The sequence below is a fragment of the Pelophylax lessonae genome (assembly GCF_965119305.1).
Source record: "Pelophylax lessonae genome assembly, chromosome: 9".
NCBI lineage: Eukaryota > Metazoa > Chordata > Amphibia > Anura > Ranidae > Pelophylax > Pelophylax lessonae.
This window is the reverse complement of record NC_138776.1, coordinates 152,464,208-152,490,786: the sequence shown is the minus strand read 5'-3', so window position 1 is coordinate 152,490,786 and position 26,579 is coordinate 152,464,208. Positions and strand designations below refer to the sequence as shown.

The following is a 26,579-nucleotide window of genomic DNA, read 5'->3' as shown; positions in this document are numbered from 1 at the left end:
GTGAAGAAGAGCAAGCGGATGGCCACAAAATCGATTAGGTCGATTTTGTGCCCGGAACTCCGCTTTAAGATAAGAAAAACCTTCTGTGTGCAGCAGCTGCCCTCAGCCCCCTAATACTTACATGAGCCCCATCTTGATCCAGCGATGTTGTACGAGAGCCTTGGCTGTCCGGGACTCACCCTTCTGATTGGCTGAGACATAGCAGTAAGCGCCATTGACTACTGCTGCTGTCAATCAAACTCAGCGAGCCAATGAGGAGAGAGAGAGGGGGTGGAGCCAAACAATGATTACATGTCTGAATGGCTTGGGTGCCCCCATAGCAAGGTGCAGGAAGCAGGAGGGAGGGACCAGGAGGGCCGGCGAGGGACCCAAGAAAAGGAGGATCTGGGCTGCTCTGTGCAAAACCACTGCACAGAGCAGGTAAGTATAACATGTTTGTAATTTTTAAAAAAAAAAAAAAAAAACAAGACTTTAATATCACTTTAAACTCAATTCACAGAAAAATTAACACATTTTATATTTTATTTAATGGTACAGGCAGTTGATATTGTAGGGATGTACAAAATAACAATGTGGGGAACTATGCGCTTGCCAGTAAGTTAAAAGTATACAATATAGTGTGAATATGTTTTGCCATGAGCTCAGGAAAGTAACTAAATAATAACATTTCTCTAGATGTAGATCCTTCTGTGAATGAAGGCACACTAATATGTTTTCATAGTTTCATGCTCCATGCACATTAGCAGCTGTAAAAAAAAACACCAGAAAAATGGCAGAACAAAAATGCTCTATTTAGTGTTTTTTTAGTGTTTTGATCCAGCGTTTAGCACTTTTGTGCTGGTGTTTTGACAGCGACTAGCAGGTTGTAAAGGAGCAGCCAAATGACAGCACCGCTGCCTCCCGCCCCTAAATAAAATAAGGGGCAGGGCCACCCAATGATGTCAATGGGTGACCCCACCCCTCGTGACATCATCGGTTGGCCATGCCTCTTAGTTTAATTGGTGACAGGAGGAAGTGGAGCTGTCATTCGGCTGGAGCCAGCGATATTGCAAAAAGCCCCCCACCCACAGACCCCCACAACCACCGGCCAGGGCTGAGGGGAAAAGGCCCTTGTCCCCATCAAAATAGGGACAAGGTGTTTTGGGGGGGAGCCCCAAAAGCACACACCATGTTGAAGGCATGTAGCCTGGTATGGTTCAGGAGTGGGGGGCACTTACTTGCCCCCCCCCCTTTCTGGCCTGCCAGGCTGTATGCTCGGATAAAGGTCTGATGTGGATTTTGGGTGGGACCCAAATGCCTTTTTTAGAAAAAAAACTTTGGCATGGGGCTCCCCTCAAAATCCATACCAGAGCTAAGGGCTTAGTATGGATTGGGGGTGAGGCTCTCGTTTTTTTTGCCAACAATACTTTTGTTTACATTCAACTGACAGCTGATGAATCATCCGTTGGTAAGGACACGGCGGGCGGCTTGCCGGCCCACTCCTTAACAACCAGCTCTATAACTGGATGTTAAGGACTCCTGAGAAGAAAAAAAACCTTTGGAAACCGGTGCTTAGCATCCTTTAGGAGCTTGTAGGAGCTGTCAGCATTTTTTCCTGCTGGCAAATCGCTCCCAAAAACGCAAAAAAAAAAAGGATTTTTTTCTGCTCCTAGAAGCTGAAGCTTTAAAAACATTTTTAGACTAAAATAGTGTCCATGGACACATAGGATAACATTATTTGCTTCAAGAAGCAGAAGAAAATGCTCAAAAGCTTCAGCTAGGAGAGTTTTTTTCAAGCCTCACAATATTTCCGTGTGCCTTCATTCTTAGAACCATCTCCCTCTGATGCAGTTTGGCTTGTGAAAAAAAAAGCTGTGATAAAACAAATAAAACTAGGCTTAAGTGCTAAACATTGCAAAACAGAGATATTTAACGCATTTGATAAATAACACATGTTTTGTTAGTGAATTGTCTTCTTTTGAGTTAAATACCATATGACGTTTTTTAAGGTAAAAATTCATGTGGTATTTATCCCCTAATCCTCCCCCATTTTTGTGTCTATAGAGGGTGGATTTTGGAATTCTCAGATTTCTATTTTTCTTTTTTAAATGAAAACACTGCTCTGAATACCTAACAACTGTTATCACCCAGCCTACTTCATTTCTGATGGATAAGCCCTCCTTGTGCACAGGTAGAGAATGGAGGAAGTTCAACAGGTACGTTTTGCACTTATCGGAGAGATAGAACAAAACACTTTCAATGGTTATTTAGCAGACCAAAAAAGAGCAAATAAGATAAGTTTACATACACTTTAAGATCTATAGTTTGCCACAAGCCACCTGGGAGACACACCAAACATGTGGAAGAAAGTGCTCTGGTCAGATGAAACCAAAATCGAACTTTTTGGCAACAATGCAAAACGTTATGTTTGGCGTAAAAGCAACACAGCTCATCACCCTGAACACACCATCCCCACTGTCAAACATGGTGGTGGCAGCATCATGGTTTGGGCCTGCTTTTCTTCAGCAGGTACAGGGAAGATGGTTAAAATTGATGGGAAGATGGATGGAGCCAAATACAGGACCATTCTGGAAGAAAACCTGATGGAGTCTGCAAAAGACCTGAGACTGGGACGGAGATTTGTCTTCCAACAAGATCAATGATCCAAAACATAAAGCAAAATCTACAATGGAATGGTTCTCAAATAAACATATCCAGGTGTTACAATGGCCAAGTCAAAGTCCAGACCTGAATCCATTCGAGAATCTTTGGAAAGAACTGAAAACTGCTGTTCACAAACGCTCTCTATGCAACCTCACTGAGCCCGAGCTGTTTTGCAAGGAGGAATGGGCAAAAATTTCAGTCTCTCGATGTGTAAAACTGATAGAGACATACCCCAAGCGACTAACAGCTGTAATCGCAGCAAAAGGTGGCGCTACAAAGTATTAACTTAAGGGGGCTGAATAATTTTGCACGCCCAATTTTTCAGTTTTTTATTTGTTAAAAAAGTTTGAAATATCCAATAAATTTCGTTCCACTTCATAATTGTATCCCACTTGTTCATTCTTCAAAAAAAATTACAGTTTTATATCTTTATGTTTGAAGCCTGAAATGTGGCAAAAGGTTGAAAAGTTCAAGGGGACCAAATACTTTCGCAATGCACTGTAAATAGGGGAAAATATTATACACCGAAATCGGGACGTAACGCGTACAGGAAGGAGTCATGTGACGTCACCCACGGCCATCGGTTGGTTGGTTTTATCTGTACATGGCACTTGGTTTAAGTGCCATGTCTGTGTGCTCTTCTTTTTATTTTAATAAAGTTAGCTATAGTAGAGAACACTATATTCTTTTTATTTATTAACATGTACCGTGTGGTTTAAAGATCTGTTTTCCTGCTGGAGGGTATTGGCTTTGTTTGCATCCATCCCAGCCTGTTTCTGCCTATGATTGATTCCACCACATTGGATCTTTCACTAACAACAAGTGAATTCCCCAGGCGATATTACATGAATTATTACCCCTGTATGGGAATGTGCTACTGACCTACCTGTCAATTCAGGGGTCCACATGTTGAGGTGAGCTGCTAGAAATATCTGTGGTGGAGGTTTGCATGGATTTACCTATGAGAGACTATCTTGATGCATACCTCGACACTCTTTGGGAGCTTGTGTGTCCTGCTTCTTGTGGACTTTTTATGTATATAATTTTAGGTTTCCAGTGCTACACTATTGTATATTATACACTAAAATATGCTTATTAAAGTGTACAAATATAATTTGCCTTCATCTAGACAGGTTAATTTGATCACATAAATAAGGTAGTGAGTTGGCAGGACATTAATTGCGTTTTGTACATTTTTACTATCAAACCAGCATTTTGCCTATCCCAAAGAAGCACTTTGCAAGTTGAAAGGATAACAGTCAGATCATCCCTAAAATGTCAAGTTCGTCTATATTATGTGATTTTTCCTTTTTTTTTTTTTTTTTTTTATTGTACTGTACATTTGATCTAATGAACAAAAGAACAGCAAGTCTAGAATTGTCATGACTATAGTCAGTGCAATGTGGAAACAAATACCTTTTTATGACAAGAATAATGTGTTACATGTGTGCAAAATTATATTTGGTCTTACAAAATTCCTTTAAGCCAACATGTGCCTGTCCAAAACACACTGCTATTAGCTATTAAGCCAACAAAGAACACATAATATGATTGCCTAACTTTGCAGATTTTTAGGCCTAATGCCTCATACGCGCGCAACGATTATCGGCCAACCGATCGTCCGACTTTTATCCAGAGTGGTGTCTTGTTGGTTGGAATGTGCCTAGACTGCACCCGAATTTTCTCGGCCAACAAAAATCTACTTCAGAAGTGATGTCATGTGCTGGTTTACTTTCCGTGTGTTTTTTATTCTCTGATCATGCCCGGTCTTGCTCATCAGATTTTTGTCTGCCGAAATCTGTACTGACTAATGAAAAATCGGCCGTTGTGTTGACGGGCAACAAAAATTTTATAGCCTGAACACCAGATTTTTTTCGGCCGAAAAGTCGGAGTCGTTTGTCAAAAGCATCATACTAACAAGCTGAAAATCGGCCGAGCGGACGTTGGCCGAAAATTCCCGGCCAATAATTGATGCGTGTGTACGAGGCATTAGTAATGAGTGTAGTATCCAGCAGATTTCATTCTAAAGCAGGGTTTCTCAACTAGGGTTCCTCCTGAGGTTGCTAGGGGTTCCTTAAGCAATGGTCAATTTTTGCCTCTCAGATAAGTTTCCAATGACACCATTGTTCCTATTAGGTCTCTGTAAGGGGGTAATTCTTCCCAATGATGACAAGAGTAAGGAGCATTCTTCCCACTGACTGTCACACTAATTTGTCATAAGTTGTAGATTTTTAATTTTTAACAGGGGTTCCCCCGAGACCAGAAATTTATTTCAAGGGTTCCTCTATGTTGAAAAGGTTGAGAAAGGCTGGTCTAAAGCCTAGTACACATGATGAGAAAATCAGATGAAAATACCTCTTTGAAAGCGATCGTAGGATCATCTGATCATTCGTTTTCAAGAGCTTTCAAAAGTCGATCACGACAGTTCATGAGAAATTATCCGAAGGGATAAACACTAAATTTTTCTGGTATGATACCAGAATGAATGATTTTCGATTAATCAGTACAGTATTTGTCCAAAAAAAAAAATTAGAAGACCAAGACCACGCATGCTCAGAAACGAAAGAATACAATACAATACAATACAATACATTACTTCCGAAGTTGTATTCTGTCAAATTTTCGTAACTTGAGTAACCTCTTCATTTTTAATATGAAACTATCATGCAAGAAAAAATGGACGGTCATTCATCCAATATTCTCATGGTGTGTATGAGGCAGCCTTGTGGATTGCGGGAAGAAATACTTTTTAGTTAAAGAGGAAGTAAAGTCCCATGCATAGTTTCTATCTATAGGTAAACCTATAATTAGGCTTACCTATAGGTACTGTATATATATTTTAAACGTGCACCGCTTAGGAGATATTTAAAATATAAGCAGCCAATGACGTCATTGGTGAATAGGCTCTGGAGGAACGGGCACATGTGCCGTTCCCTCAGAGCCTTGTGCCGTAATGACTTAATTGTGGCTCCGGCCAGTCAAAGAGGTGGAGCCCCTGCAGCTCTGAAATCTCGGCGCTGGAAAAGCTTTGCTTTAGGCTCCGTTTCCACTGCCGCGGCTACGAAGTCGTGCTACTTCTAGCGCGACTTCGTAGCGAAAGTAAACTGCGGCTTTCAGTGCGACTTGTCCCTCATTATAGAGGGAAGTTGCACTGAAGCCGGCTCAAAAGTAGTGCACAAACTACTTTTGAAGTCGCCGCAACTGAAGTCGCGGCAGTGGAAACGGGCCGAATTGAAATCAATGGCTTTTGACTTGCTGTGCGACTTGACATGTGTCAATTCGCACAGCAAGTCACACTAGTGGAAACCGGCACTTAGGGCAAGTTTCACATAATGGGCTAGTATGCGATGCATACTAGCCCATTATGCCTTTCCCTTGCAGGTCCGGGAGAAAAAAAAACACACCCAACCGTTGTCAACCGCTTTAAAGAGGTTGGTTTACTAAAGGAAAAAAATGTACGCTGAGCCCTGTGAAACTGTGTTCACTTCAATCATCAAGTCATGTACAAAGAACATCCCCTTTTTTATTTCCTTGTACACGATTGGGTATTTGAAGTGAGCACAGAAGCTCTTGGTTACTTTAAAAAAAGAACTCCAAAGTACTTCTTTCACCTACCACACAGGAGACACTGAGGGAGATTTACTAAAGCTGGTAAACATAGAATCTGGTGCAGCTGTGCCTAGTAACCAATCAGCTTCTACGATTTAGCCCTCATTCACACTGGACGAGGCTTCCAAATCGTATGAGTTCATCGAAACTCCCTCAACTTCAAAGTAGCATTTCAGTCCGACTTCAGGGGCTACTTGAAATACATCTGTGGGGGTTCATGAACAGATGTCTATTGAAGTCCTGAAAAGTAGTGCAGGAATCAGTGTTAATTTTGTCAACAAAAATGTTTTCGGCAAAATTTTCGTCAGCGGCATTTTTACAGTGACGAAAACAAAATGAAAAGTACACCACCTTTTCATCCACTGATGAAAACTATGGTGAAAATCAATTCCATTTTTTTTAACGAACTTAAACAAAACAAAAAATGTGAGGCAGGGACGTTTACCCTCGCGAACTAACTTCTGGTTTCCACAGGGATCCAGCAAGCAAGCGACTGTGCAGCCAGCATTACAGTCCTCAGAGTCCTCAGAGGACCATCCAGAGCAGCACTGTGCATTACAGGCCTCCTGAGTCCCAACGAGAGTCCCACTGCCAACACAGGAGTCACAACGACCACTGCCCAGATCAGAGAGCACCAACTGTGAGTGTGTACATTACAATTACAGGCCTGAAGCCTCCCCTCAGACCACTGTCCTTCCAGAGCACTGTGCATTACAGGCCATCCCTCAGACCCGAGATCACCATCCAGCAGTGTGCAGCATTACAGGCCTCCTCTGACCACTGTCATCCAGAGCACTGTGCATTACAGGCCATCCTTCAGACCTGAGACCACCATCCAGCACTGTGCAGCATTACAGGCCTCCTCTGACCACTGTCATCCAGAGCACTGTGCATTACAGGCCATCCCTCAGACCTGAGACCACCATCCAGCACTGTGAAGCATTACAGGCCTCTCAGAATCAGACCACCATCCCAAAGCACTGTGCATTACAGGCCTCCCCTCGGACCACCATCCAGAGCATTATGCAGAATTACATGCCTCTCATACCACAATTCAGAGCGCTGTGCAGAAATATAGGCCACTTATACCACCATCAACAGCACTGTGAGCATTATAGGCTTCCTCAGACCACCATCCAGAGCACTGTGCTGCATTACAGGCCTCCTCAGACCACCGTCCAGAGCACTGTGCAGCATTACAGGCCACCTCAGACCACTGTCCAGAGCACTGTGCTGCATTACAGGCCTCCTCAGACCACCTTTCAGAGCACTGTGCAGCATTACAGGCCACCTCAGACCACCGTCCAGAGCACTGTGCTGCATTACAGGCCTCCTCAGACCTCTGTCCAGAGCACTGTGCTGCATTACAGGCCTCCTCAGATCACCGTCCAGAGCACTGTGCTGCATTACAGGCCTCCTCAGACCCCCGTCCAGAGTACTGAGCATCATTACAGGCCTCTTCAGACCGCCGTCCAGAGCACTATGCAGCATTACAGGCCTCCTCAGACAGACCACCATCCAGAGCACTGTGCTGCATTACAGGTCTCTTCAGACTACCGTCCAGAGCACTGTGCTGCATTACAGGCCTCCTCAGACAGAGCACCGTCCAGAGCACTGTGCAGCATTTCAGGACTCCTCAGACCGTCTAGAGTGGCTAACTCTGTATCTGTGAGTTTGTTCAAATTCTAATACAATAAATAATAACATGCTATTAGTTTTTTTTTTCTCCAGGAGTATATAATGAGTTTTGAAATTCTATAGAAATGCCTAAATAATGCTTTACAGTTTAACTAAACACATTAGATTTTAGTTGACCAAAACTTTCTATTCAACTAAAAATGTACTGGAGATTTTAGTCAACTAAAATAGGACTAAAACTAAAACAATTGCAGATGACTAAAATTAAAATGGCATTTTAGTCATAACTATAACTAAAACGAAATCAAAATTTGATACCAAAATTAACATTGGCAGCCATATTTTTGGAAATCGATGCAGCACAGCAAAGTCAGCGTCACACCGATTGGGACTTTCCCATTGCCATATCAATAGGGCAGCGATTTGACATGCGATTTGACCTGTTGAAGATGTTGTGTGAAGACCTCTACTGTATACATAGGTCACAGTGAAAGGGGGGCACACAAGGAGGGGGGGGGGCAGATCAGGAGCAGGCAGAACAGGGAGGGGGATAGGTTTTGGAGAAGCAATTACAATGCCCTGTGTCTGTATCTCAGACCGCAGCAGCTAAGAGCTGGCAGGAGGGGGAGAAACTGGCTTTCAGCTGCTGCAAAGAGCCGCATAGGGCTTCCTTCTGTAATTGCCCCTCTGTCCTACCGCACTGATTCCCCATGCTGTTTGGGCCCCCCTGTGTGCCCGGGCCCCTACAGGAGAAGAGGTGGTCCCCCCTATCAGCGGCCCTGCTGACACACACAAACCTACACAGGTTGAACCGGATGGACTATTGCCTTTATATGTTACTATGTCATTTATTCTGTCAATACTGTAAAATGATTTTGTGTTGGGGGGTTGCTTTCATTGGTTCTTTTGTCTTTGCAGTTAAAGCCTCATTCACACTGGACGTTGTTAGGGGCATCTGATGATTTTTTATATTTTTTATTTTTTTCTGCCTCTAAACATCCTTGCATATTATTCTATGTGTCCATACACACATAGGTGTTTAGAGGAGTTTAGAGGCAAAAAAAAAAAAAAAATCATTGCCAGCGCATCCAGGAGCTGCAGCATTTTGGTAGAAAAAATGCTTGATGCTGGGTGCGTCTAGCGCTTGAGCGTTAAAGAGGTTGTAAACTCAGTTACATTTTTTTTTTTTACAAGCTGAAAGAGAAACACATAATGAGCTAGTATGCATCGCATACTAGCTCATTATGAAATACTTACCTTAGAACGAGCCCCGCAGCGCTGCCCGCCTACCTCTATGACGCGCGCGGGAGCCGACGGTCACGGCACGGGGCTTTGAAGGAACGGCACCAGCGGCCGTTCCTTCAGAGTGCATGCGCCAGGGATGTCACTGGCTGCATGTAAGGTAAATATCTCCTAAACAGTACATGTTTAGGAGATATTTACAGCAGACATGGGAGTAAGTCACACATGTGTAAGTCACAAGCAAGTCTCAAGTCTTAACCTTCAAGTCTCAAGCAAGTCCCAAGTTACTGTGGCGAAAAGCAAGCAAGTCAAGTCGAGTCCCTGCTAGAAGTCAAGCAAGTCAAGTCAAGTCATTTGTTTTGGTCAAGTCACAATACTGATCTACCCCAATTTTCAACTTTAAATCAGTTAAAAGTCAGTGGTCAGGAAAGGTTTTGTTTTATTTTCAACATTAACAAAACTGCTTAGTGCTTTTTTCTTGACATATTAAAGAAACACTTAGAATGCCCAAACAGCTCAAAATCCTTCGTCCGGTCATGTTTCAACACCACAGTCACTAAAAACATGTTAAGTATTTACATTGTTAAACAGCCAGTGTCCTAAAAATCAGAACAAACTGAGGTGTTTTAAGTGACTGTGGTGTAAGAAACATAACAGGCACATTAAATTTGCTTTAACACATCTTGAGAAAATGCAAATATTTAATAACTTAAAAAAGTAAAGTCATTTTGAGTCATATGTCTCAAGTCGAAGTCAAGTCTCAAGTCATGACTACCAAGTCAAAGTCAAGTCGAGTCTTTTATTAATTTTAGTCAAGCAAGTCTCAAGTCCTCAAACTGGTGACTTAAGTCTGACTTAAGTCAAGTCATGTGACTCAAGTCCCCCACCTCTGATTTACAGTACCTATAGGTAAGCCTTATCATAGGCTTACCTAAAGGTACAAGTTGCAGAGGACGGTTTACTTCCTCTTTAATTCATTTCAATGGCCAAAGTAAATTATTATTCTGGCCAATTAAACAAATTAACACCCAAGCGTTTGATTCATGCTTACACGTTTGCATTTACATGTTTTAAAGCGTCAAGTGTTATGTTGCCAAAACGCTGCTGCCAGGAGGAAAGGCGTCTAGAAGAGATGGCCAACTATCCAGTGTGCATGAGGCCTTTAAGTTGGCATATCCTGCATGTGTGTGGCCAGCATTAGAGTTGGCAAATTGGCATTTTTTTCCCTTTTTTTACAAATAAAAGATTACAATTTTGCAATAAATATAGTATAAAACAAAAGTGCAGCGCTATAAATAAATGATATAGTGAACGTATGAAAGTCCATATAAATAAAGTCCCAATATAGAGTTTCAAAATGATGAAAAGATCCCATACTCTGTGAATAGTGATAAAAATATTGGAGTTGTCACCAACTTGTGATCTCACACTGCGCTTTCCATATGCAATGTGACCCCTGATAAGGGTGGTCTCACTCGCTTTGTTTCAAATGGGTAAACCGAAATTCAAATCCCCCGCTGGATGGGTGGCACCATGGGGTAATGTGCATCAATTGAGTCCTCACGCCCCAATGTGTACACCAAGCAAAAGCTCAGAAGGCCCGGGTATCATGCAAATAAAATGGCTCACATAGCGTAATAACAAATAACAATTGCCGTGATAATGTGCCCAAACCCCTATTATTGTGTACAACAAAATACTAAGAGAAAGATGGGGCTTTGCATGGGCAATTGGAAAGAGGATGATCACAGTTATCACACCATATAATTAATTAAAATTGCTCTCTTTATTGAACAGACATATATACTGTATATATATAAAAGACAAAAAACAAAATATACTATAACTACATAGAAAGACTGGATAAAAGAAAAACGCATATGTAGAAATATATTCCCTTGGGGAATGCTGATACGGTGTATCTCATTAGATGTTACTGTCTCTATATAGCCCGGTCTAGGGTCCCCAGCAAGCCAACGCGTTTCGCAAACAGGGCTTCCTCAGGGCCAGAGAGACCAAGGTAGACCGATATTTCCAGCTGCGATAGAGACCTTGGCAGACACATGCGTTGAGGGGCAGATCAGTGCAGGCAGATTTATATGCAAGAGGTTATATGCAATAGAATAACTGCAAATATGTAGATTTTGGGGGAGAATTCACAGTCAGTATCCTCTCAAAATGATCACGGGAACCCCAAGATTACAGGCACCAGATACGTTCCTCGTCTAATATAACATCAACGTAAATGGGGTCCTTGTTAGAACCACTGTATACATGAGGCAGATGCTTCACAGAGTACACTTTATATATCCATATGTATATATACTCAAAAGTGGAACCTCCGCTTATCTGTCTCCTTCCCCCCTCCGGTGCCACATTTGGTACCTTTTGGGGGGGGGGAGCAGGTGCCTGTTTTTGACAGGTACCCTGTCCCCACTTCCATTGGACCTCACTGCAGCGAGGTATGTTAGCAGTTAGCAGAAACTCCTTCCTCTGTTTCTAGGCCAGTAAGAGAGCACAGCGTGCTTCGCGCATGCACAGTAGGGACCCAGCCGTGAAGCTGCAAGGGTTCCCTTACCGGCAATGGCGACGACAGCATCCAACAGCCGATGGAAGCATCAGCTGCGGTGCTGACATCGCTGGATGCAAGGACGGGTAAGTGTCCTAATATTAAAAGTCAGCAGCTTTACATTTTTGGAGGGGGGGGGGCAGGAATACCGCTTTAAGTGGTTAAATGCCCCTTGTATCAATGCTAATATTTTAAAATGATAGAAAGATAGATGTATAGATAAACAGTTAGCTAGCCAGATAGATAGATTGATTGATTGATTGATTGATTGATTGATTGATTGATTAATTGATTGATTGATTGATTGATTGATCAATTTTCGCAATAAACATAGTATGCACAAGTGTAAGTGTAAAAAGTTTACGTAAATCAAAACTGCCTTTTATAGCTCCCACCACATCGATTGTACATTGTGCGTTACTGCTCTTATTTCTCTTTGTAAGCCCAATAATACCACCAACATATCTCCTAATTAATACATTATTATTTTGTACAAATTTAATTTACTACTCACATCCTGTTTTGTAATATAAACTTTACCAACCAGCAATAAATAAAGTATACAGGCCATAATTGAAGAAAACCTGTACCATGTAGTAAAACACACAGACACAATAAAGGGCCATACTAGCAGATATTAGGAGTTGTTATGAAAGGAGTAGGTCAGAGGTTGTGTTTAGTAAGGACTTGCAGTGGATTTTCCTATAATAAGGGGGGGGGGGGGGGGGTCAGCTGTCTCAGGCTTCAGGTTTCTGGGGTCATCAAAATAGAAGCAGTTAATTAAAAAATGCTAATTTCCCTGACACCGAAGGTTAAATCAGTGGTTTGTAGTTTTCTGGTCACTCTTTAGGATACAGGAAAGATAAAAGGGGTACCAATGGAGGTCACTTCTGCTCATAGGACAAATAAATAAAGGGGGCTATTAAAAAAGAACTCTAGCTAATCATTTTTTAGTTCTGAATGATGAGAGAAAGTATTGCAACTTCTCAAAATTTTATGCTGCTGTTTAGGATCTCAAAATAGCAGGAGAAAAGTTCAAAACTAATCTTGCAAAGTTTTCTTTTATTGAGAGAGTAGTTGATGCTTGCAATAGACTTCCAGCAGAGGTAGTGAGTCGGTCAGCTGTAAGTGGATTTAAATATGCTTGGGATAAACATATATAAACATACATATAAACCTACACAAAAAATAAAAAAAAGAATAATAATAAAAAAATCTATCTATCTATCTATCTATCTATCTATCTATCTATCTATCTATCTATCTATCTATCTATCTATCTATCTATCTATCTATCTATCTATCTATCTATCTATCTAGATATATATATATATATATATATATATATATATATATATATACTGTGTACATACATATACAGAACAACTACCTCAAACATGCAGCCAAATGCCATTAAGAACTATCTTCAGTGTAAAGAAGAGTGCTGGAAGTGATGGGTTGGCCCCACAGAGCCTTGATCTCAGCATCATGGAGTCTGGGATTACATGAAGAGACAGAAGGATCTGAGGCAGCCTGCATCCACTTAAAGCGGAGTTCCACCCAAAAGTGGAACTTCCGCTTTAGGGAGTCCTGACCCCCCGACATGCCACATTTGGCATGTCATTTTTTGGGGGGGGGGAGCGGGTACCTAGTTTTGACAGGTACCCGCTCCCACTTCCGCTCGGAGCGCCGCCTCCCTCCCTGCAATCTTCTGGGACACGTCAGAGGTCCCACAAGATTGCCGGCCAATCACGGCGCACAGCGCGACTCGCGCATGCGCAGTGGGTACCCGGCTGTGAAGCCGCAAACTGTAACAGCCGGGTACCCACAGCAGTGATGCCGGCGCCGAGGGAGAGGATCGAGGCTTCCGGCGGCCGCATCGCTGGACCGTTGGACAGGTGAGTAAATGGCTGGAACTCCGCTTTAAGATGGATGGTTAGTTCTCCAAGATGTTTGGAATGACCTACCCGCCAAGTTCCTCCAAAAACTGTGTGGAAGTGTACCTAGAAGAACTGATGCTGTTTTGAAGGCAAAGAGTGGTCAACCCAAAGATTGATTTGATTTGGATTTCTCTTATGTTCATTTAATTTCCATTTTGTTAATTGATAAAATAAACTATTGACACTTCTATTTCTGAAAGCATTCTTAACTTACTGCATTTTTTTAACTCCTGCCTAAAACTTTTGCACAATACTGTACAGACATGAGGTTCTCTAGTGTACCAGGTATGATGGCAGAGGGCTGGCCCATAGAATTGCTGAAAGTCAGATACAACTGTACAGATATATACATACATGAAGTTCTCTAGTGTGTCAGGCATAGTGCCAGAGAACTGACCTAAGAGAGCCAGATATGACTGTACGGATTTCTAAATACATACATGTAGTATCAAGAAAAAACAAAACCTCCTGCGCTCAAGTGCTGTCTGATGGAGTAGAAAGAGGTGCACTGCAGACTCAGATGTAGAGAGAGCTGTTTGGTCTTGCTGCCCCCTTCAGGATCAAGGGTATCCAGAACCACTGGTAGAAAAGACAAAAAAGAAAAAAAGGGGGGCGCACCGACCTAGTGCATTACCATAAAACCATTTATTAAAATATTAAAAGGTGTACAAAGTACTCACAAAACTAGTGTGATACAACACACATCGAAAATAGCATAAACAGTCTCCAAGGTAGCCAGGTCCCAATTATGACGAATGGGCATGCAGATGGTCGCATGGGGCTGCTATGGCTAGGCTGACGCGTTTCAGGGGCGAGCCCCCTTCCTCAGAGCCAGATGAAATGCGGCATTTCATCTGGCTCTGAGGAAGGGGGCTCGCCCCTGAAACGCGTCAGCCTAGCCATAGCAGCCCCATGCGACCATCTGCATGCCCATTCGTCATAATTGGGACCTGGCTACCTTGGAGACTGTTTATGCTATTTTCGATGTGTGTTGTATCACACTAGTTTTGTGAGTACTTTGTACACCTTTTAATATTTTAATAAATGGTTTTATGGTAATGCACTAGGTCGGTGCGCCCCCTTTTTTTCTTTTTTTTCTTTTTTGTTTTTTTCTTTTTTGTCTTTTCTACATACATGTAGTACTCTGACCACTAGGTGGCAATGTTGTAATATTATTTCTATGGGCTGTCAGTTTAATATTGTCCATGCTCATGTTGTAGAAGCACTTAAAGTCAGATTTACCTAAATCTTTTTTACAGTTACACTTTAAAACCATGTTATATTCCAAACATTTAATCCCATAGTAACTCTGAAGAGAATGAGGCTTGAGTCTGTTCCATGATATGAAATGACGACTTGCGCTGCATGTTTGTTTCAGTGTTTGTACACATCCTGTCCATTACTCTGCAGAATTCAACTGTCTTTCTTTGTGAACAGCAAAATAGACTTGTCCTGACAATCCCCCCCCCCCCCCCGCACAGCCACGCATGGGAAGACCGGTGTGCTGTTGCTTCTCCTCCCCCAGCTCTCTGAGCAGAGCTCTTTATGCAGCTGAGAACAAAATATTTATAATAATTTTAAAAAAAAAGGGGGGGGGGTATTTATAACTTATTCATTTTTATTTTAAACTGAATGGGTTGTTTTACAAGGTAATAGTTTACATTTAGTTTAAATGCCTGTTGAATCAATGCTAATATTTTAAAATGGTAGAAAGATAGATGTATAGATAAATAAATAGCTAGATAGAATGATCAATTGATAGATAGATACACTATATTACCAAAAGTATTGTGACACCTGCCTTTACACGCACATGAACTTTAATAGCATCCCAGTCTTAGTTCGTAGGGTTCACTATTGAGTTGGCCCACCTTTGCAGCTATGACAACTTCAACTCTTCTAGGAAGGCTGTCCACAAGGTTTAAGAGTGTGTCTATGGGAATGTCGACCATTCTTCCAGAAGCGCATTTGATGTTGGAAATACTAGAAATACTGTAGCTGCTGACTTTTAATATTAGAGGACTTACCTGTCCATGAATCCAGCAGTATCCTCACCCGAGCCAATTTTTCAATTGGCTCTCGGGTGCGGCCGCTGCCATCTCAGCTAAGGGAAACTGGCAGTGAAGCTGTGAAGCTGCGTAAATTGCCCGGTGGCGGGGTAAGGAGGAGAGAGCCAAAGTCAGCTGGAGGTGGAAGAGGGTACCTGTCTAAACCAGGTACCCACTCACCCCCCAGACCCCCAGAAAGGTGCTAAATGTGGCAGTGGAGGGAGGAGGTAAATAAGTGGAGCTTCCCCTTTTGGGTGGAGTTCTGCTTTAAGAATCCATATAGCAATATAGCACACTCTGTATTCTACCTAATGCCATGGACAGGTATTTGTGGTTACGAGCAGGGACAGTGTAGGGACAAATATTGTATCAAGTCACACATTTATTGCATTACCAGTTGACGGAAATGTTTTTTTATGCTTCCCTGTCCTTTGTCTTGACTTACCGCTGTGATCCTGCCCCTTGCAGCTGTGATCATGTTGAGGTGTTCCAGAGTCAGACAGAGAGAGGGCAGGACTGCGAGCCTCAGAGTCTGTTAGAAGGTTGAAATCCATCAGGAGGTACAAAGTGACAGCTGAAAGGAAACAGAACAACGGTGTAATAAGTGGAGAATAAATTAGATTACCTACTCCTCCTAATTAGTCAGTGCTAGTAACTGGACGTTTCTTTTACCAGGACTTTATCCCCAACAGTACATTCATAAACAGACTTAAAGGGTAACTCCACATTTGTGGGGAAAAAAATTAGCAAATAAAGAAAAAACAATATAGCGTTTACAGGTGCGAGACAAATCATATTGTAATTGAATGTTATTAAAAATGACCTTTCCTTTTCAATCTGCAGCTGTTGTAATTTTCTGCAAATGCAATATGGCTACCTGGAGCTGTTCTGTACACAGAATGTGTACTGACCACACCCCCAGAAACATAATTTCCTGCTTGTGTGATTGGCTCCCCAATTTTCCCAGAAGTCTGCACTAAGATAAAAGTCAGATTTCTGGCATCTCCTGCAACAAAATGTAATTTTTGGTGAGATACTCCCAATAGGAACACGTCTAAAGGGATGCTGGCCCAGCAGCTTTTTCCATTAGAGCCCTGCAGCTGCCACAGCTGATAGATAATTATAAAACCTCTTCCATTAGATCCACTCAGCAGAGAGGAAAAAACAATGATTTCTTCAGAATAAGAAAAGGTAGGAATCTGCAATATCGTTTGTTAAAATCCCTGCAATTTACAGAGATCACCCAGAGGGGAATGTGCTTTTCTCAACAAAAGTTGAGTTACGCTTTTGATTTTTTTATATAATAAAATGGGGCCAAAAATGGAAATAAGCGATAGTCTCATTTATAAGTGTCATAGCTTATTTTTGTTTTTTAGTATTAAAATGAGCACCTTGATTATACAGATACAACCCACAGGTAAGGAAAACAAGGCTATTTACCAAGGGGTAGATTTACTAAAGGCAAATAGGCTGTTTACTTTGCAAAGGGGAATTGCACTTCACAAGAGAATTTCCCCCAGAGATTATGTAAGGTGAAATTTCACTTTGCAAAAATTACCTTATCACATACAGCATTTTCTGCACATGATTGGATGATAAAAGTCAGCAAAACTCTGGGAGAAATTCCCTTGCAAAGCACAACTTCCCTTGCAAAATACAGCTTCACTTGCAAAGGGTACAGGTATTTGCCTTTGATAAATTAACCCTACCACCATTGTAAGAGCTTTTCCATTTTAACTGCTTGGACTAGCCGTCACAGTGATCACATAACCAGGAAACAGTTATTAGAGGACCATGTCAGTCTGGTGATGCCAAGATCACAATTGTTTATGTATATCTATGTCCTGTTGAAGAATTTTACTAAACTTAACACTTTACTAAAAGAATACAACATGCTCATGTTGCAAAGGGGATTTTCACTTAGCTCAGTGAATGTGGTGAAAGTTCACTTTGCAATGAATACCCAATCATGGAGCTTCACTTGCAAAGGGTACAGTTATTTGGCTTTAGTAAATTAACCCCACCGCCCATTGTAAGAGCTTTTCCATTTTAATTTCCTGGACTAGCCGTCGCAGTGATCACATAACCAGGAAACTGTGATTAGAGGACCACGTCAGTCTGGTGATGCCAATATCACAATGTATATCTATGTCCTGTCTGAAGAATTTACTAAATTTACCACTTTACTAAAAGAATAGAACATGCTCACATTGCAAAGGGGATTTTCACTTAGCTCAGTGAATGTGGTGAAAGCTCACTTTGCAACGAATAGCCAATCATGGGCAAGGAAAATTTTGAAAACAGGCTTTTTAATTGCACATGATTGGATGAATAAAATCAGCACAGCTTCTTACATTCACTAAGCTTAGTGAGAATTCCCTTACATAGGGAATATTTTCAATTCCTTTAGTAAACTGGGTCACTGTGTCTTTCTATAGCATAGCTGTGAAGAAGATTTAGTCCCCTATGTGTAGTGATATGAAAGCACTTGCATCTTTTTAGGAAATCATGGGGTTCACCTGTAATGATGCCTTTTCAGATATGATAGGGGACTGTGTTATCATTTCTTTTCCCGATGGACTTCCAAGACATGTAAACAGCAGAAAGGCAAGGAGCCAGGGACCCCTCAATGTTACTGGAACTTGGATCATCTGGAAGGTTGGACATTTAATGCAAATTCCATATAAGGATATTTTCCAAATGTACTTGGAATTTTTAGCATGTACTACTAGTCTCTGTCCACATAGCTAAGAGTGAGCCAGTATCCTCCGGTCAATATTAAAGATAGCTTTCACTGTTTCTATTACCGGTTACATTTTAGTAAAAATAGATTATTACTATTTTATATAAAAAATAATTGATATTTTATTAACAAAGGAACAATGCCTACTTGATCAGCTATAGATCCCTTTGTCAATGCCCTGATCAGATTTATCAAAACAATATTTTATTCTTTATTTGGGAACATATTAAACCTCTTTCCGCCAGCCGTACGCATATATATGAGGCCTCTTGGCAGGTGGGCTTTAATGGGGAGAGGCCGCATATATGCATTCCGATTATAAACATTTCTGTGCTGAGATCACACGCCGTGCACGCTCCCAGCACGGTTACTGGTGGGTACTGATAAGCTCCTGATTCCTACTTGCGATCAGGAGCTTTCCGATCATGTGACCACTGTAAAAGCCAATTAGAGCAATCACATGATGACAATTCCCATCTCTGGTTCCCAGCATTTAAAACCTCCTAAAGGGCCACAAGGTGGCAGCATGAAGGGGTTAAATGATTTTCATCAAACTGACAAAAATCTGGCCAAAGGCTTTAAAAGTGGAGCTGATATCAGATATTTATAAGCTGGTGCTATAATATGATATGTCATGAACATATTAATGCATACTTACTAAAGTTACTGAAAAATGATTGGTGCTTGGTGAGGAATAAGGAGTGAGAGAAATACTGGCTGCAGTTGCTCCTTTTGTAGCTGCTGCCCTGCAGTGCTGAACTGGTTAACAGCTATATCAACAAGAGGAGGGAGCTGCTGAGCAGGAAGAGTTCAATAGACTGAGTCAGGCAGCACTGCACTGTGGGAACTGTAGTCCAAAGGAGGGAGACTCTACTGTAATCTAAAGCTTTTGAACTGCTCTTCCCAGAGCGATTAATTTTATATATACAACTGCGCCAAAAAAAAAATTATACAAATACTTGCAGCTGCTGTTCCCCACAAGGGTATATGCTCTGTGAATGAATAATTCACTATAATGTGACAAGTGTACAAAAAACATCTAAAACTTGATTATATACAATTTAAAGACATGCACAATAGATAAGTAAAGTCCAAAAAAATATAATATTAGTGGTAAAGTGCTTGATCTCCGTTGGACATAATAACATCCAATATACAGAGTTCGTTGCTGAACAAAACTTGAGCCAAGTGATACTTAAATGACCTGACAATTTCTCAAAAGTGCTCCCAGGAAAAACTGGTCACATGCTAATATTACTAGTGCAGATGCCTGCACTAGTAATATGAATATGATGACATTTTTAACTATCATTTTGTAAGCCTACCTTGTATGAAGGTTTTTAATAAACAGTCCATACTTTTTTTACGCTATGAGGAGTTTCCTCTTCGTTTTTTCCTTCTATCCTGCCTGGTATTACAAATCATCTCTGGAACCACTGACCATCGAGAGAAGGTGACATGGGGAGCTGGCCGGAGGATACAGCCTGATCATGGAGACCTTATCAAGCTATATCTGACCCTTCTTATTATACGACAGGGCAGGCCAACAGCATCTGGTGAGTGGGGATCTTCACTTCACTGCACATGGTGGTGGAGCACTTTTGAGGGATTGTCAGATCATTTGGCACAAGTTTTTTTCAACAACAAACTCTGTATATTGCATGTTAATATGTCCAATGGAGATCAAGCACTTTATCACTAATATTATATTTTTTTGGACTTTACTTGTCTTTTGTGCATGTCTTTAAATTGTATATAATCAAGTTTTACATGTTTTTTGTACACTTGTCACATTTATGTTTCTATGAGCAAGTGCTGTTCATTCACAGAGCATATACCCTTGTGGAATAATTACCGCAGAGAGAGATTGCCAAGAGTATTGGAAAAGAGATTCTGATAATTTCTCAGGCTGTACAGGACACAGCTTCCTGAGGAAGAATGTAGAGTGCACATCATTGTCCAGGACATCGCTGCATTGCTGCTGTATATCAGTGACCTAAGCGGGACCTGGAATGCTGAGTTTGGGGGTGACAACAGATAAAGTCACCTGGGTGCAGTGCTGCTGTGGGGATTCACTATCTGCTGCTAGAGAGACTGAACCCTTTAGGATCTGACCATACAGCTATCTAGAAGCCTTACTGCTGCCTGCAGGCTTGACTGGGTCTATTCTCATGTGCACCAACGGTTCAGTTGGGCCCCACTGCTAGCCAGTGCACTTTAGACTAGGTATAGCATTGTCATTCACATTGCAGTTAATGCTTATATGCACTGTTTATTGCTGACTTCACTGATTCATGAGTTAATCCTAGTCTAGTTAGTCTAGTCTAACTCTATTCTAAATTAGTTTAGTATCATGATTAAATTGCCTAGCAGACTATGTCTGTATCTATCTACTGTATGCCCTTTTTTTGCGCCTACCATTGTTCACTTCAACCTGTACCAATACATTAAGTTAATTTACCACTAAATGGTCTTGCGTCTTTTTCCGTGTCCTAATTCATAGTCAACTAAAGATATCCATAGTTTTTATAATTGCTTGCAGTGACTTTCAGTCAACTAGGTGTGCCAGAGAGGCTAAGATTGTTCTTGGAGTCGAGGCGCAGAACAGAGGACCCAAATTACCAAGTGGCTCATTTTGGGTAGTGTTACATAATCCATACGCAGGTTTTTTATGCTGGTCCCATGCCCCTAGAATAGTTGCTTTAAGGGTAAGACATTAACAGTGACAGTCTTTGTCATAGATTCTGAAAAAAAAAAAAAAGATTCTGGTCATGTCTCAGATTGGGTCTCTATATTTTCTGTATACTTTCATTAATGTAGGACATGTGGGGTGCAACAATTGTTTTAATTATATAATCAGGGCATCCAAGAAAAGGCTGGGTAAACATTCAAGAGATAAGAAAAAATCTCAGCAAGCAACATCTAGTTAAAAAAGGATGCTGGGAACAGCAAAAATAGAGTGTTCTAGAAGCAAGGTTAGATAGAAGGCCAAATGTCTCTTTAGTCAAAGGAATACATTTGTCATTGCCTACATGTACAGCACTTTGGTTAATGGATTGACAAATTCTAAAGATGATTTAAATATTTTGCCAATCCTTTTTTCTTTTAATTAGGCTCCTTCTGTCTTAATTACTATTTCATGTGCTTTCTGGTTTGCTGTAAACCTGGAGAGATTTGCACTTAAAACGGTTGACCAGTCTCCTATGAAAAAATAACTGTAAAACTGTAGATGCTGACTTTTAAAAAAATAGCCACTCACCTGTCCCATGATCCAGCGGTGTGCTTATGTCAGCCATTTTCACTTGCTGTCTTCTTTCCTTGATGCCGGCATCCTATCCTTGATGCCGGCATCCTAACCTGGCTGTAATAGCTTGCGGCTTCACAGCCGGTGCCCACTGCACATGTGCGTGCAGCGCTGTGCATTGCGAATGGTCCCGCAGTCATTTGGGACTTCTCACGTGTCCCAAAAGACTGCGGGGGGGGGGGGAGAACTTCCGCTTCTGATCGCCTAGGCAGTCAGATCGGGTACCTGTCAAAATCAGGTACCTGCTCACCCTCCCGCTCCTCAAAAGGGCCCATTCTTCTAGAGGAGCGGGGGGATGAGTCCTTAAAGAACTTCCCCTTTTGGGTTGGGTTGGGTTGGGGCTGCACTTTAAAGAGGATCTTCAGCTTGTTTGCAAAAAAGTAAAAAGTCAGCAGCTCAAAATCCTGTAGCTGCTGACTTTTAATAAAAGGACACTTACCTGTCCAAGGATCCAGCACTGTCCTCACCTGGACTGGTTCTTCGCCAGTCTTTGGGTCCCTGGCACTGGCATGTTTAGTGTGGGAAGTTGAGTGCTACTCCTTGTGACTTCACAGCTGGCTTCTCACTGTGCATGAGGGAACTGTGCTGCTCTGTGTGAATGGCCCAGTAGCCTCATGAGACCTGTGACATGCACCAAGTGGTTGCGGGCAGGGAGGGAGGCCAAACCTCCAGTGCAACTGCCTTGGCGATCTGACCAGAAGTGCGCGCAATAATAGGTACCCCCCAAAAAAAGAAAATGGACAAAAATGTTGGAGGGGGAAGAGCATAAAGTGGACAATACCTTTTAGAGTGAAGTTCCACTTTAAAGATGAACTATGGACAAAATAAAAAACATATGATGCACCATCACATGGGTGAGTTCTCAAACGCTGAGCTCAGAGCTTCTGCATCAGGGGAGAAAAAGTGCATGTAAAGGGGTTTGAATCAGAGAAAGAGCTCACTCCTGTGATGGTGCAGGTGAACAGTAACACTAGGCTTCTATTAGCAACATCCTTAGCAATGTCCTAGAAGGTTGCCATTCAGGCTTCACGAGATACATAAAGGGTCTACACCTATAGCAAGGGCATTGTTTAACTTTAGCCAAAGCTGCACAGTAATCAAATTATTCATGAAATTAGTTCTTATTGTTTTTTTGCCTTCTTGTAATGTTCTCCGTGAGCTCCTGAACCTCTCCATTAACCCTATGTTTTGTATGTTTGGAACAAGCAGTGCATATTAGTTGTGGTCATGTGCACTACAAATCCCATAGTCCACAGTCCATAGTCCCTAGGCCAATAGAGAGAGCAAGAGAGGGTGGCTATGCTCATATGTGGGAACATGGAGAATAAATGTAGCCACCCTTTAACGGAAAGGAGAATCACAGCAGCAAAAAATAATAGTTTGGAGATTTGGAGGAAGCTGAGAGCAATGGAAGGTACTTGTGAATTAAGAATGCATACCTGAATAGAATTTTATTTTTTCTAAACTAGATTTGAAGTGTCACTTTAATTTATTTTACTTAAAAGAGAAGTTTGGATTTTGTAAAAAAAAAAAAACATTTATATTCACCTAGATGGATGCAGTATTGATCTGATGCTGCATCTGCCCCACCAGCTCTGCAGTAAGAACTGAGCAATCAAACACCAGATGATGTCTTTGAAGACAAAACACATTGGGTTTCTTACCATTCAGGCCATTGCACTTTTATACTGGATGATGTTACAAGCGCTTGTTTATTGAGAATGATGTAAGTTTTCTACATTTTAAAATACATTTTGGAGATACAGTTTTACACTATGTGGAGTCTTTCTTTATCTGTATGGTCCAACGCACTGTTTTGACACCAATCTATGTTAGTCATCGCGTGGTTACGTGTGGAAACGTTTGGAGTCTCCTAGTATCACTCCTGCACACATCCAAATGTGGTTGAGCCAGTACCTGTATAGGTAACTGAGTCCATATGTTCTGGTAAGCAGTCATTTTTATAAGTGGTAGAAGGTTTTCACATTGAGGATTGGGACACGGGTGGTCAAGTTCTGCGGTTATTCGCTGCACTGGAATGTATATTTTCTATTCTGCGGACTTTATTCCCTTAGACTGCACTGTCATTTATGATTGTTGTTATTATACATATTTCTTCACAATTTTTGTTCAGCTTATAATCGGGTATTTATTTTGCAATTTGTTTTAGCACTGCACTTTTTTTGATTATCAATCAAACACCACTGTTCGCTGACTTCTCCCCCTCAGAGCAGAGAGCTGTGACTGTCAGTTTATGGCTCTCTGCTCTAACCTCCAGCATTCACTGGGGAGCTGGGCTTTGGAGGGGGAGGCAGGGGCTGGCTCAATCTCTCGGCGGATCACTGAGATGGTGGGGCTCAGTTACTTCAGCTGACAGTGGACTTTAGCCCAGTCCTGGGACAAAGGTCATCTAGGCAACAGGGCAAACAGGGCAAGGATGCCAAATGGACCCCCCTCCACAAAATGTTTGAGCATTATGGGGTTGATTTACTAAAGACAAATAGACTGTGCACTTTGCAAAGTGCAGTTGCACTCTGGAAGTGCAGTTGCTCCAGAGCTTAGTAAATGAGCAAATGAGCAAATGAGTAAATGAACAAAATTGCTGTTTTTTTATTTTCCTTGCACGTGATTGGGTATTCTTTGCAAAGTGAAGCCTTACCTCATTTACTAAGATTTGGAGCAACTGCCTTTAGTAAATTGACCCCAATGTGCCAGCAAAGATCCCCTCCCCTCCAAAAAAATATGAACACTAATCTGCATGCTTACCCCAAAAGCATAAATTCTCTTTGCAAGTCAAAATTCTTCCGAAATAAAAGTTCTCACTCTTCCAGTACTCCTGCCAACTTGTAGATAGGCACTGCCCATGCAGCGCCAACAACCTCATACGATACCACAGCACCCAGGGCAGCCGTCCCTCCTGCCCACAGCTTGTCCCGACCCTGCTTTATCCCAACTGCTGGCTAAAAACTGGTCAGGGAGTGCAAAACGAACTGTGATCCATAGCCAACAAAGCTTTGGCTATACTTCTCCCAAGTCCATTTAAAATTGTTTATCTAAGACCATTAATGCTGTGTGATTTCTCTACAAAGTTAACTGTGTTGTCAACTTGGAAAAAACATCTACTGAAAGGATTAATAGTCTATGTTTTACAGTATAGGGGACTCTAAATGGCTGTGCTAATGCTATTGACAGATTGCAGCATATATGCATATTTTTTGCCCATAGTTCTACTTTAAAGCATATTTCAAGCCAAAAAAATGTTCTATTTGTGATAGAGAATTATGGTTAAAACCCCTGTTAGTTTTTGTATTTTCTTTCCTATCTATATCACATTGGGGGATTTCCTTTCATACCATTTGATGCAGACACAACAAGAAATAAAAAGGCATTTCTCCAGAGTAAAGCAAGCACCCTTTTTGACAATCATTAAAGAAACATTTTCCCTCTTTTCCTGCTCTGGTGACAACAGAAAAATTTGGATTTTCCCTACCTTTCAGCCCTAGTGACAGTAGTCACCAGGACAGAAAGAGAGGGTGAATCTCCCTGGCGAGCAAACTGACAGCAATAAAAACCTGACAAGGATTCTAACCCTGCAATAATTTCTCTAAAATGTAAAGTGGTTGTACACATATATCCAATGTTGTCACATATATCCGATACTTGTATCCTCTTTGTTATATTTAGCTATAAAGAAGTGTGTGTCAGTTTTTTTTTAATTCTAATCCCAAATACTGTACCTTCTTTCACATTGCCGCACTGTGGTCACATGACCTCCCTCCACTCTTCTTCCCTGTTCTAAGGAGAAGAGCGAGAGGGGCTGAGTTTACCCACCGACATCAGAGGAAGGTCACGTGACCACAGAGAGAAGCTGTGAAAGAAGGTATTTGGGATTTGATAGCTATATAAATTAGAGAGGATACAAGTATCAGCTATATGTAATGCTGCAGAATAGAGGCAGGGGTGGGGAGCAGATCGGCTCTCACTACACAGACTGGAGCTGATAGGCAGGGAGGGAGGGGGAGACACTCAGAACACAGTGGGATGAAGGAGGCACCTAAACTGACCATGGTATCATGGATCAGCAGCTATAACTACCATGTTCAGTTCACATAGGGGGACACTGGAACAGGCAGGATCAACTAGGTATTTTAGAACATAGAAAGGGACAAATTAGACTGCAACAGCACTATGCTGTTCATGCTTTAAAGGAACAGGAGCATTTTTTTTCAAGGGTTACAAATGCTTTAAATTAAAGTTTTGACTTTAGATACACTTTATTTTCATATGCATAGAAATACATGGAAATGGCTAATGTGTGGTCATTCATTTTATGAGGTTAACTTTACATGTTAAACAATAAAGTCCTTCTACAATGTTACCAAATAACTCGCCGCTGCAACTACGCAACACAGGTGTGGTAGGTATGCAACAAGTCCAGAACCAAGCTTAAGAAATACCATTGTTTGGAAAATTGTGCAAATACTATATTATTAACTTAATAATACCTATTCAGATGATTTAGTTAACTAAATTAATATGGATCCAAAGGGAGATGCTTGAAAAAATATTTAAGAAATATTCTGGGCCTAACAGGATAGCACCAGATTTTTTTTTTTTAGCTGCAAGTCATGTGTGATGGGTCAGGAACACCCTTCTTCTTTCAAGTGTTTATCCTTTAACACCAGGGCTGGTCAAACCCATTTAAAGTGATCAAAATATTTTCTGACTGTGCACACACACAAAATATATCTTCAAGGAACCTACAATGCATCCACATGACATTAGTATATGTGAACCTTGTGACTGAGCTACGGCATAAGCCACAAATATTTGAAGTGTTCAT

The 26,579-nt window shown here is 41.4% G+C and overlaps 1 protein-coding gene across 2 annotated transcripts in view; it reads right to left on the bottom strand.

Moving 5' to 3' along the window:
- The window catches only part of PITX3 (paired like homeodomain 3), a 141,883-nt gene that overhangs the window by 19,190 nt on the left and 96,114 nt on the right, over positions 1-26,579 (bottom strand). For both annotated transcript variants that reach the window (XM_082266791.1, XM_082266792.1), the window contains exon 2: positions 16,135-16,263. In XM_082266791.1, coding sequence (XP_082122917.1) covers positions 16,135-16,243 — 109 coding nt within the window. In that variant the 5' untranslated portion in view covers positions 16,244-16,263. The remainder of the gene's footprint in view (positions 1-16,134; positions 16,264-26,579) is intronic.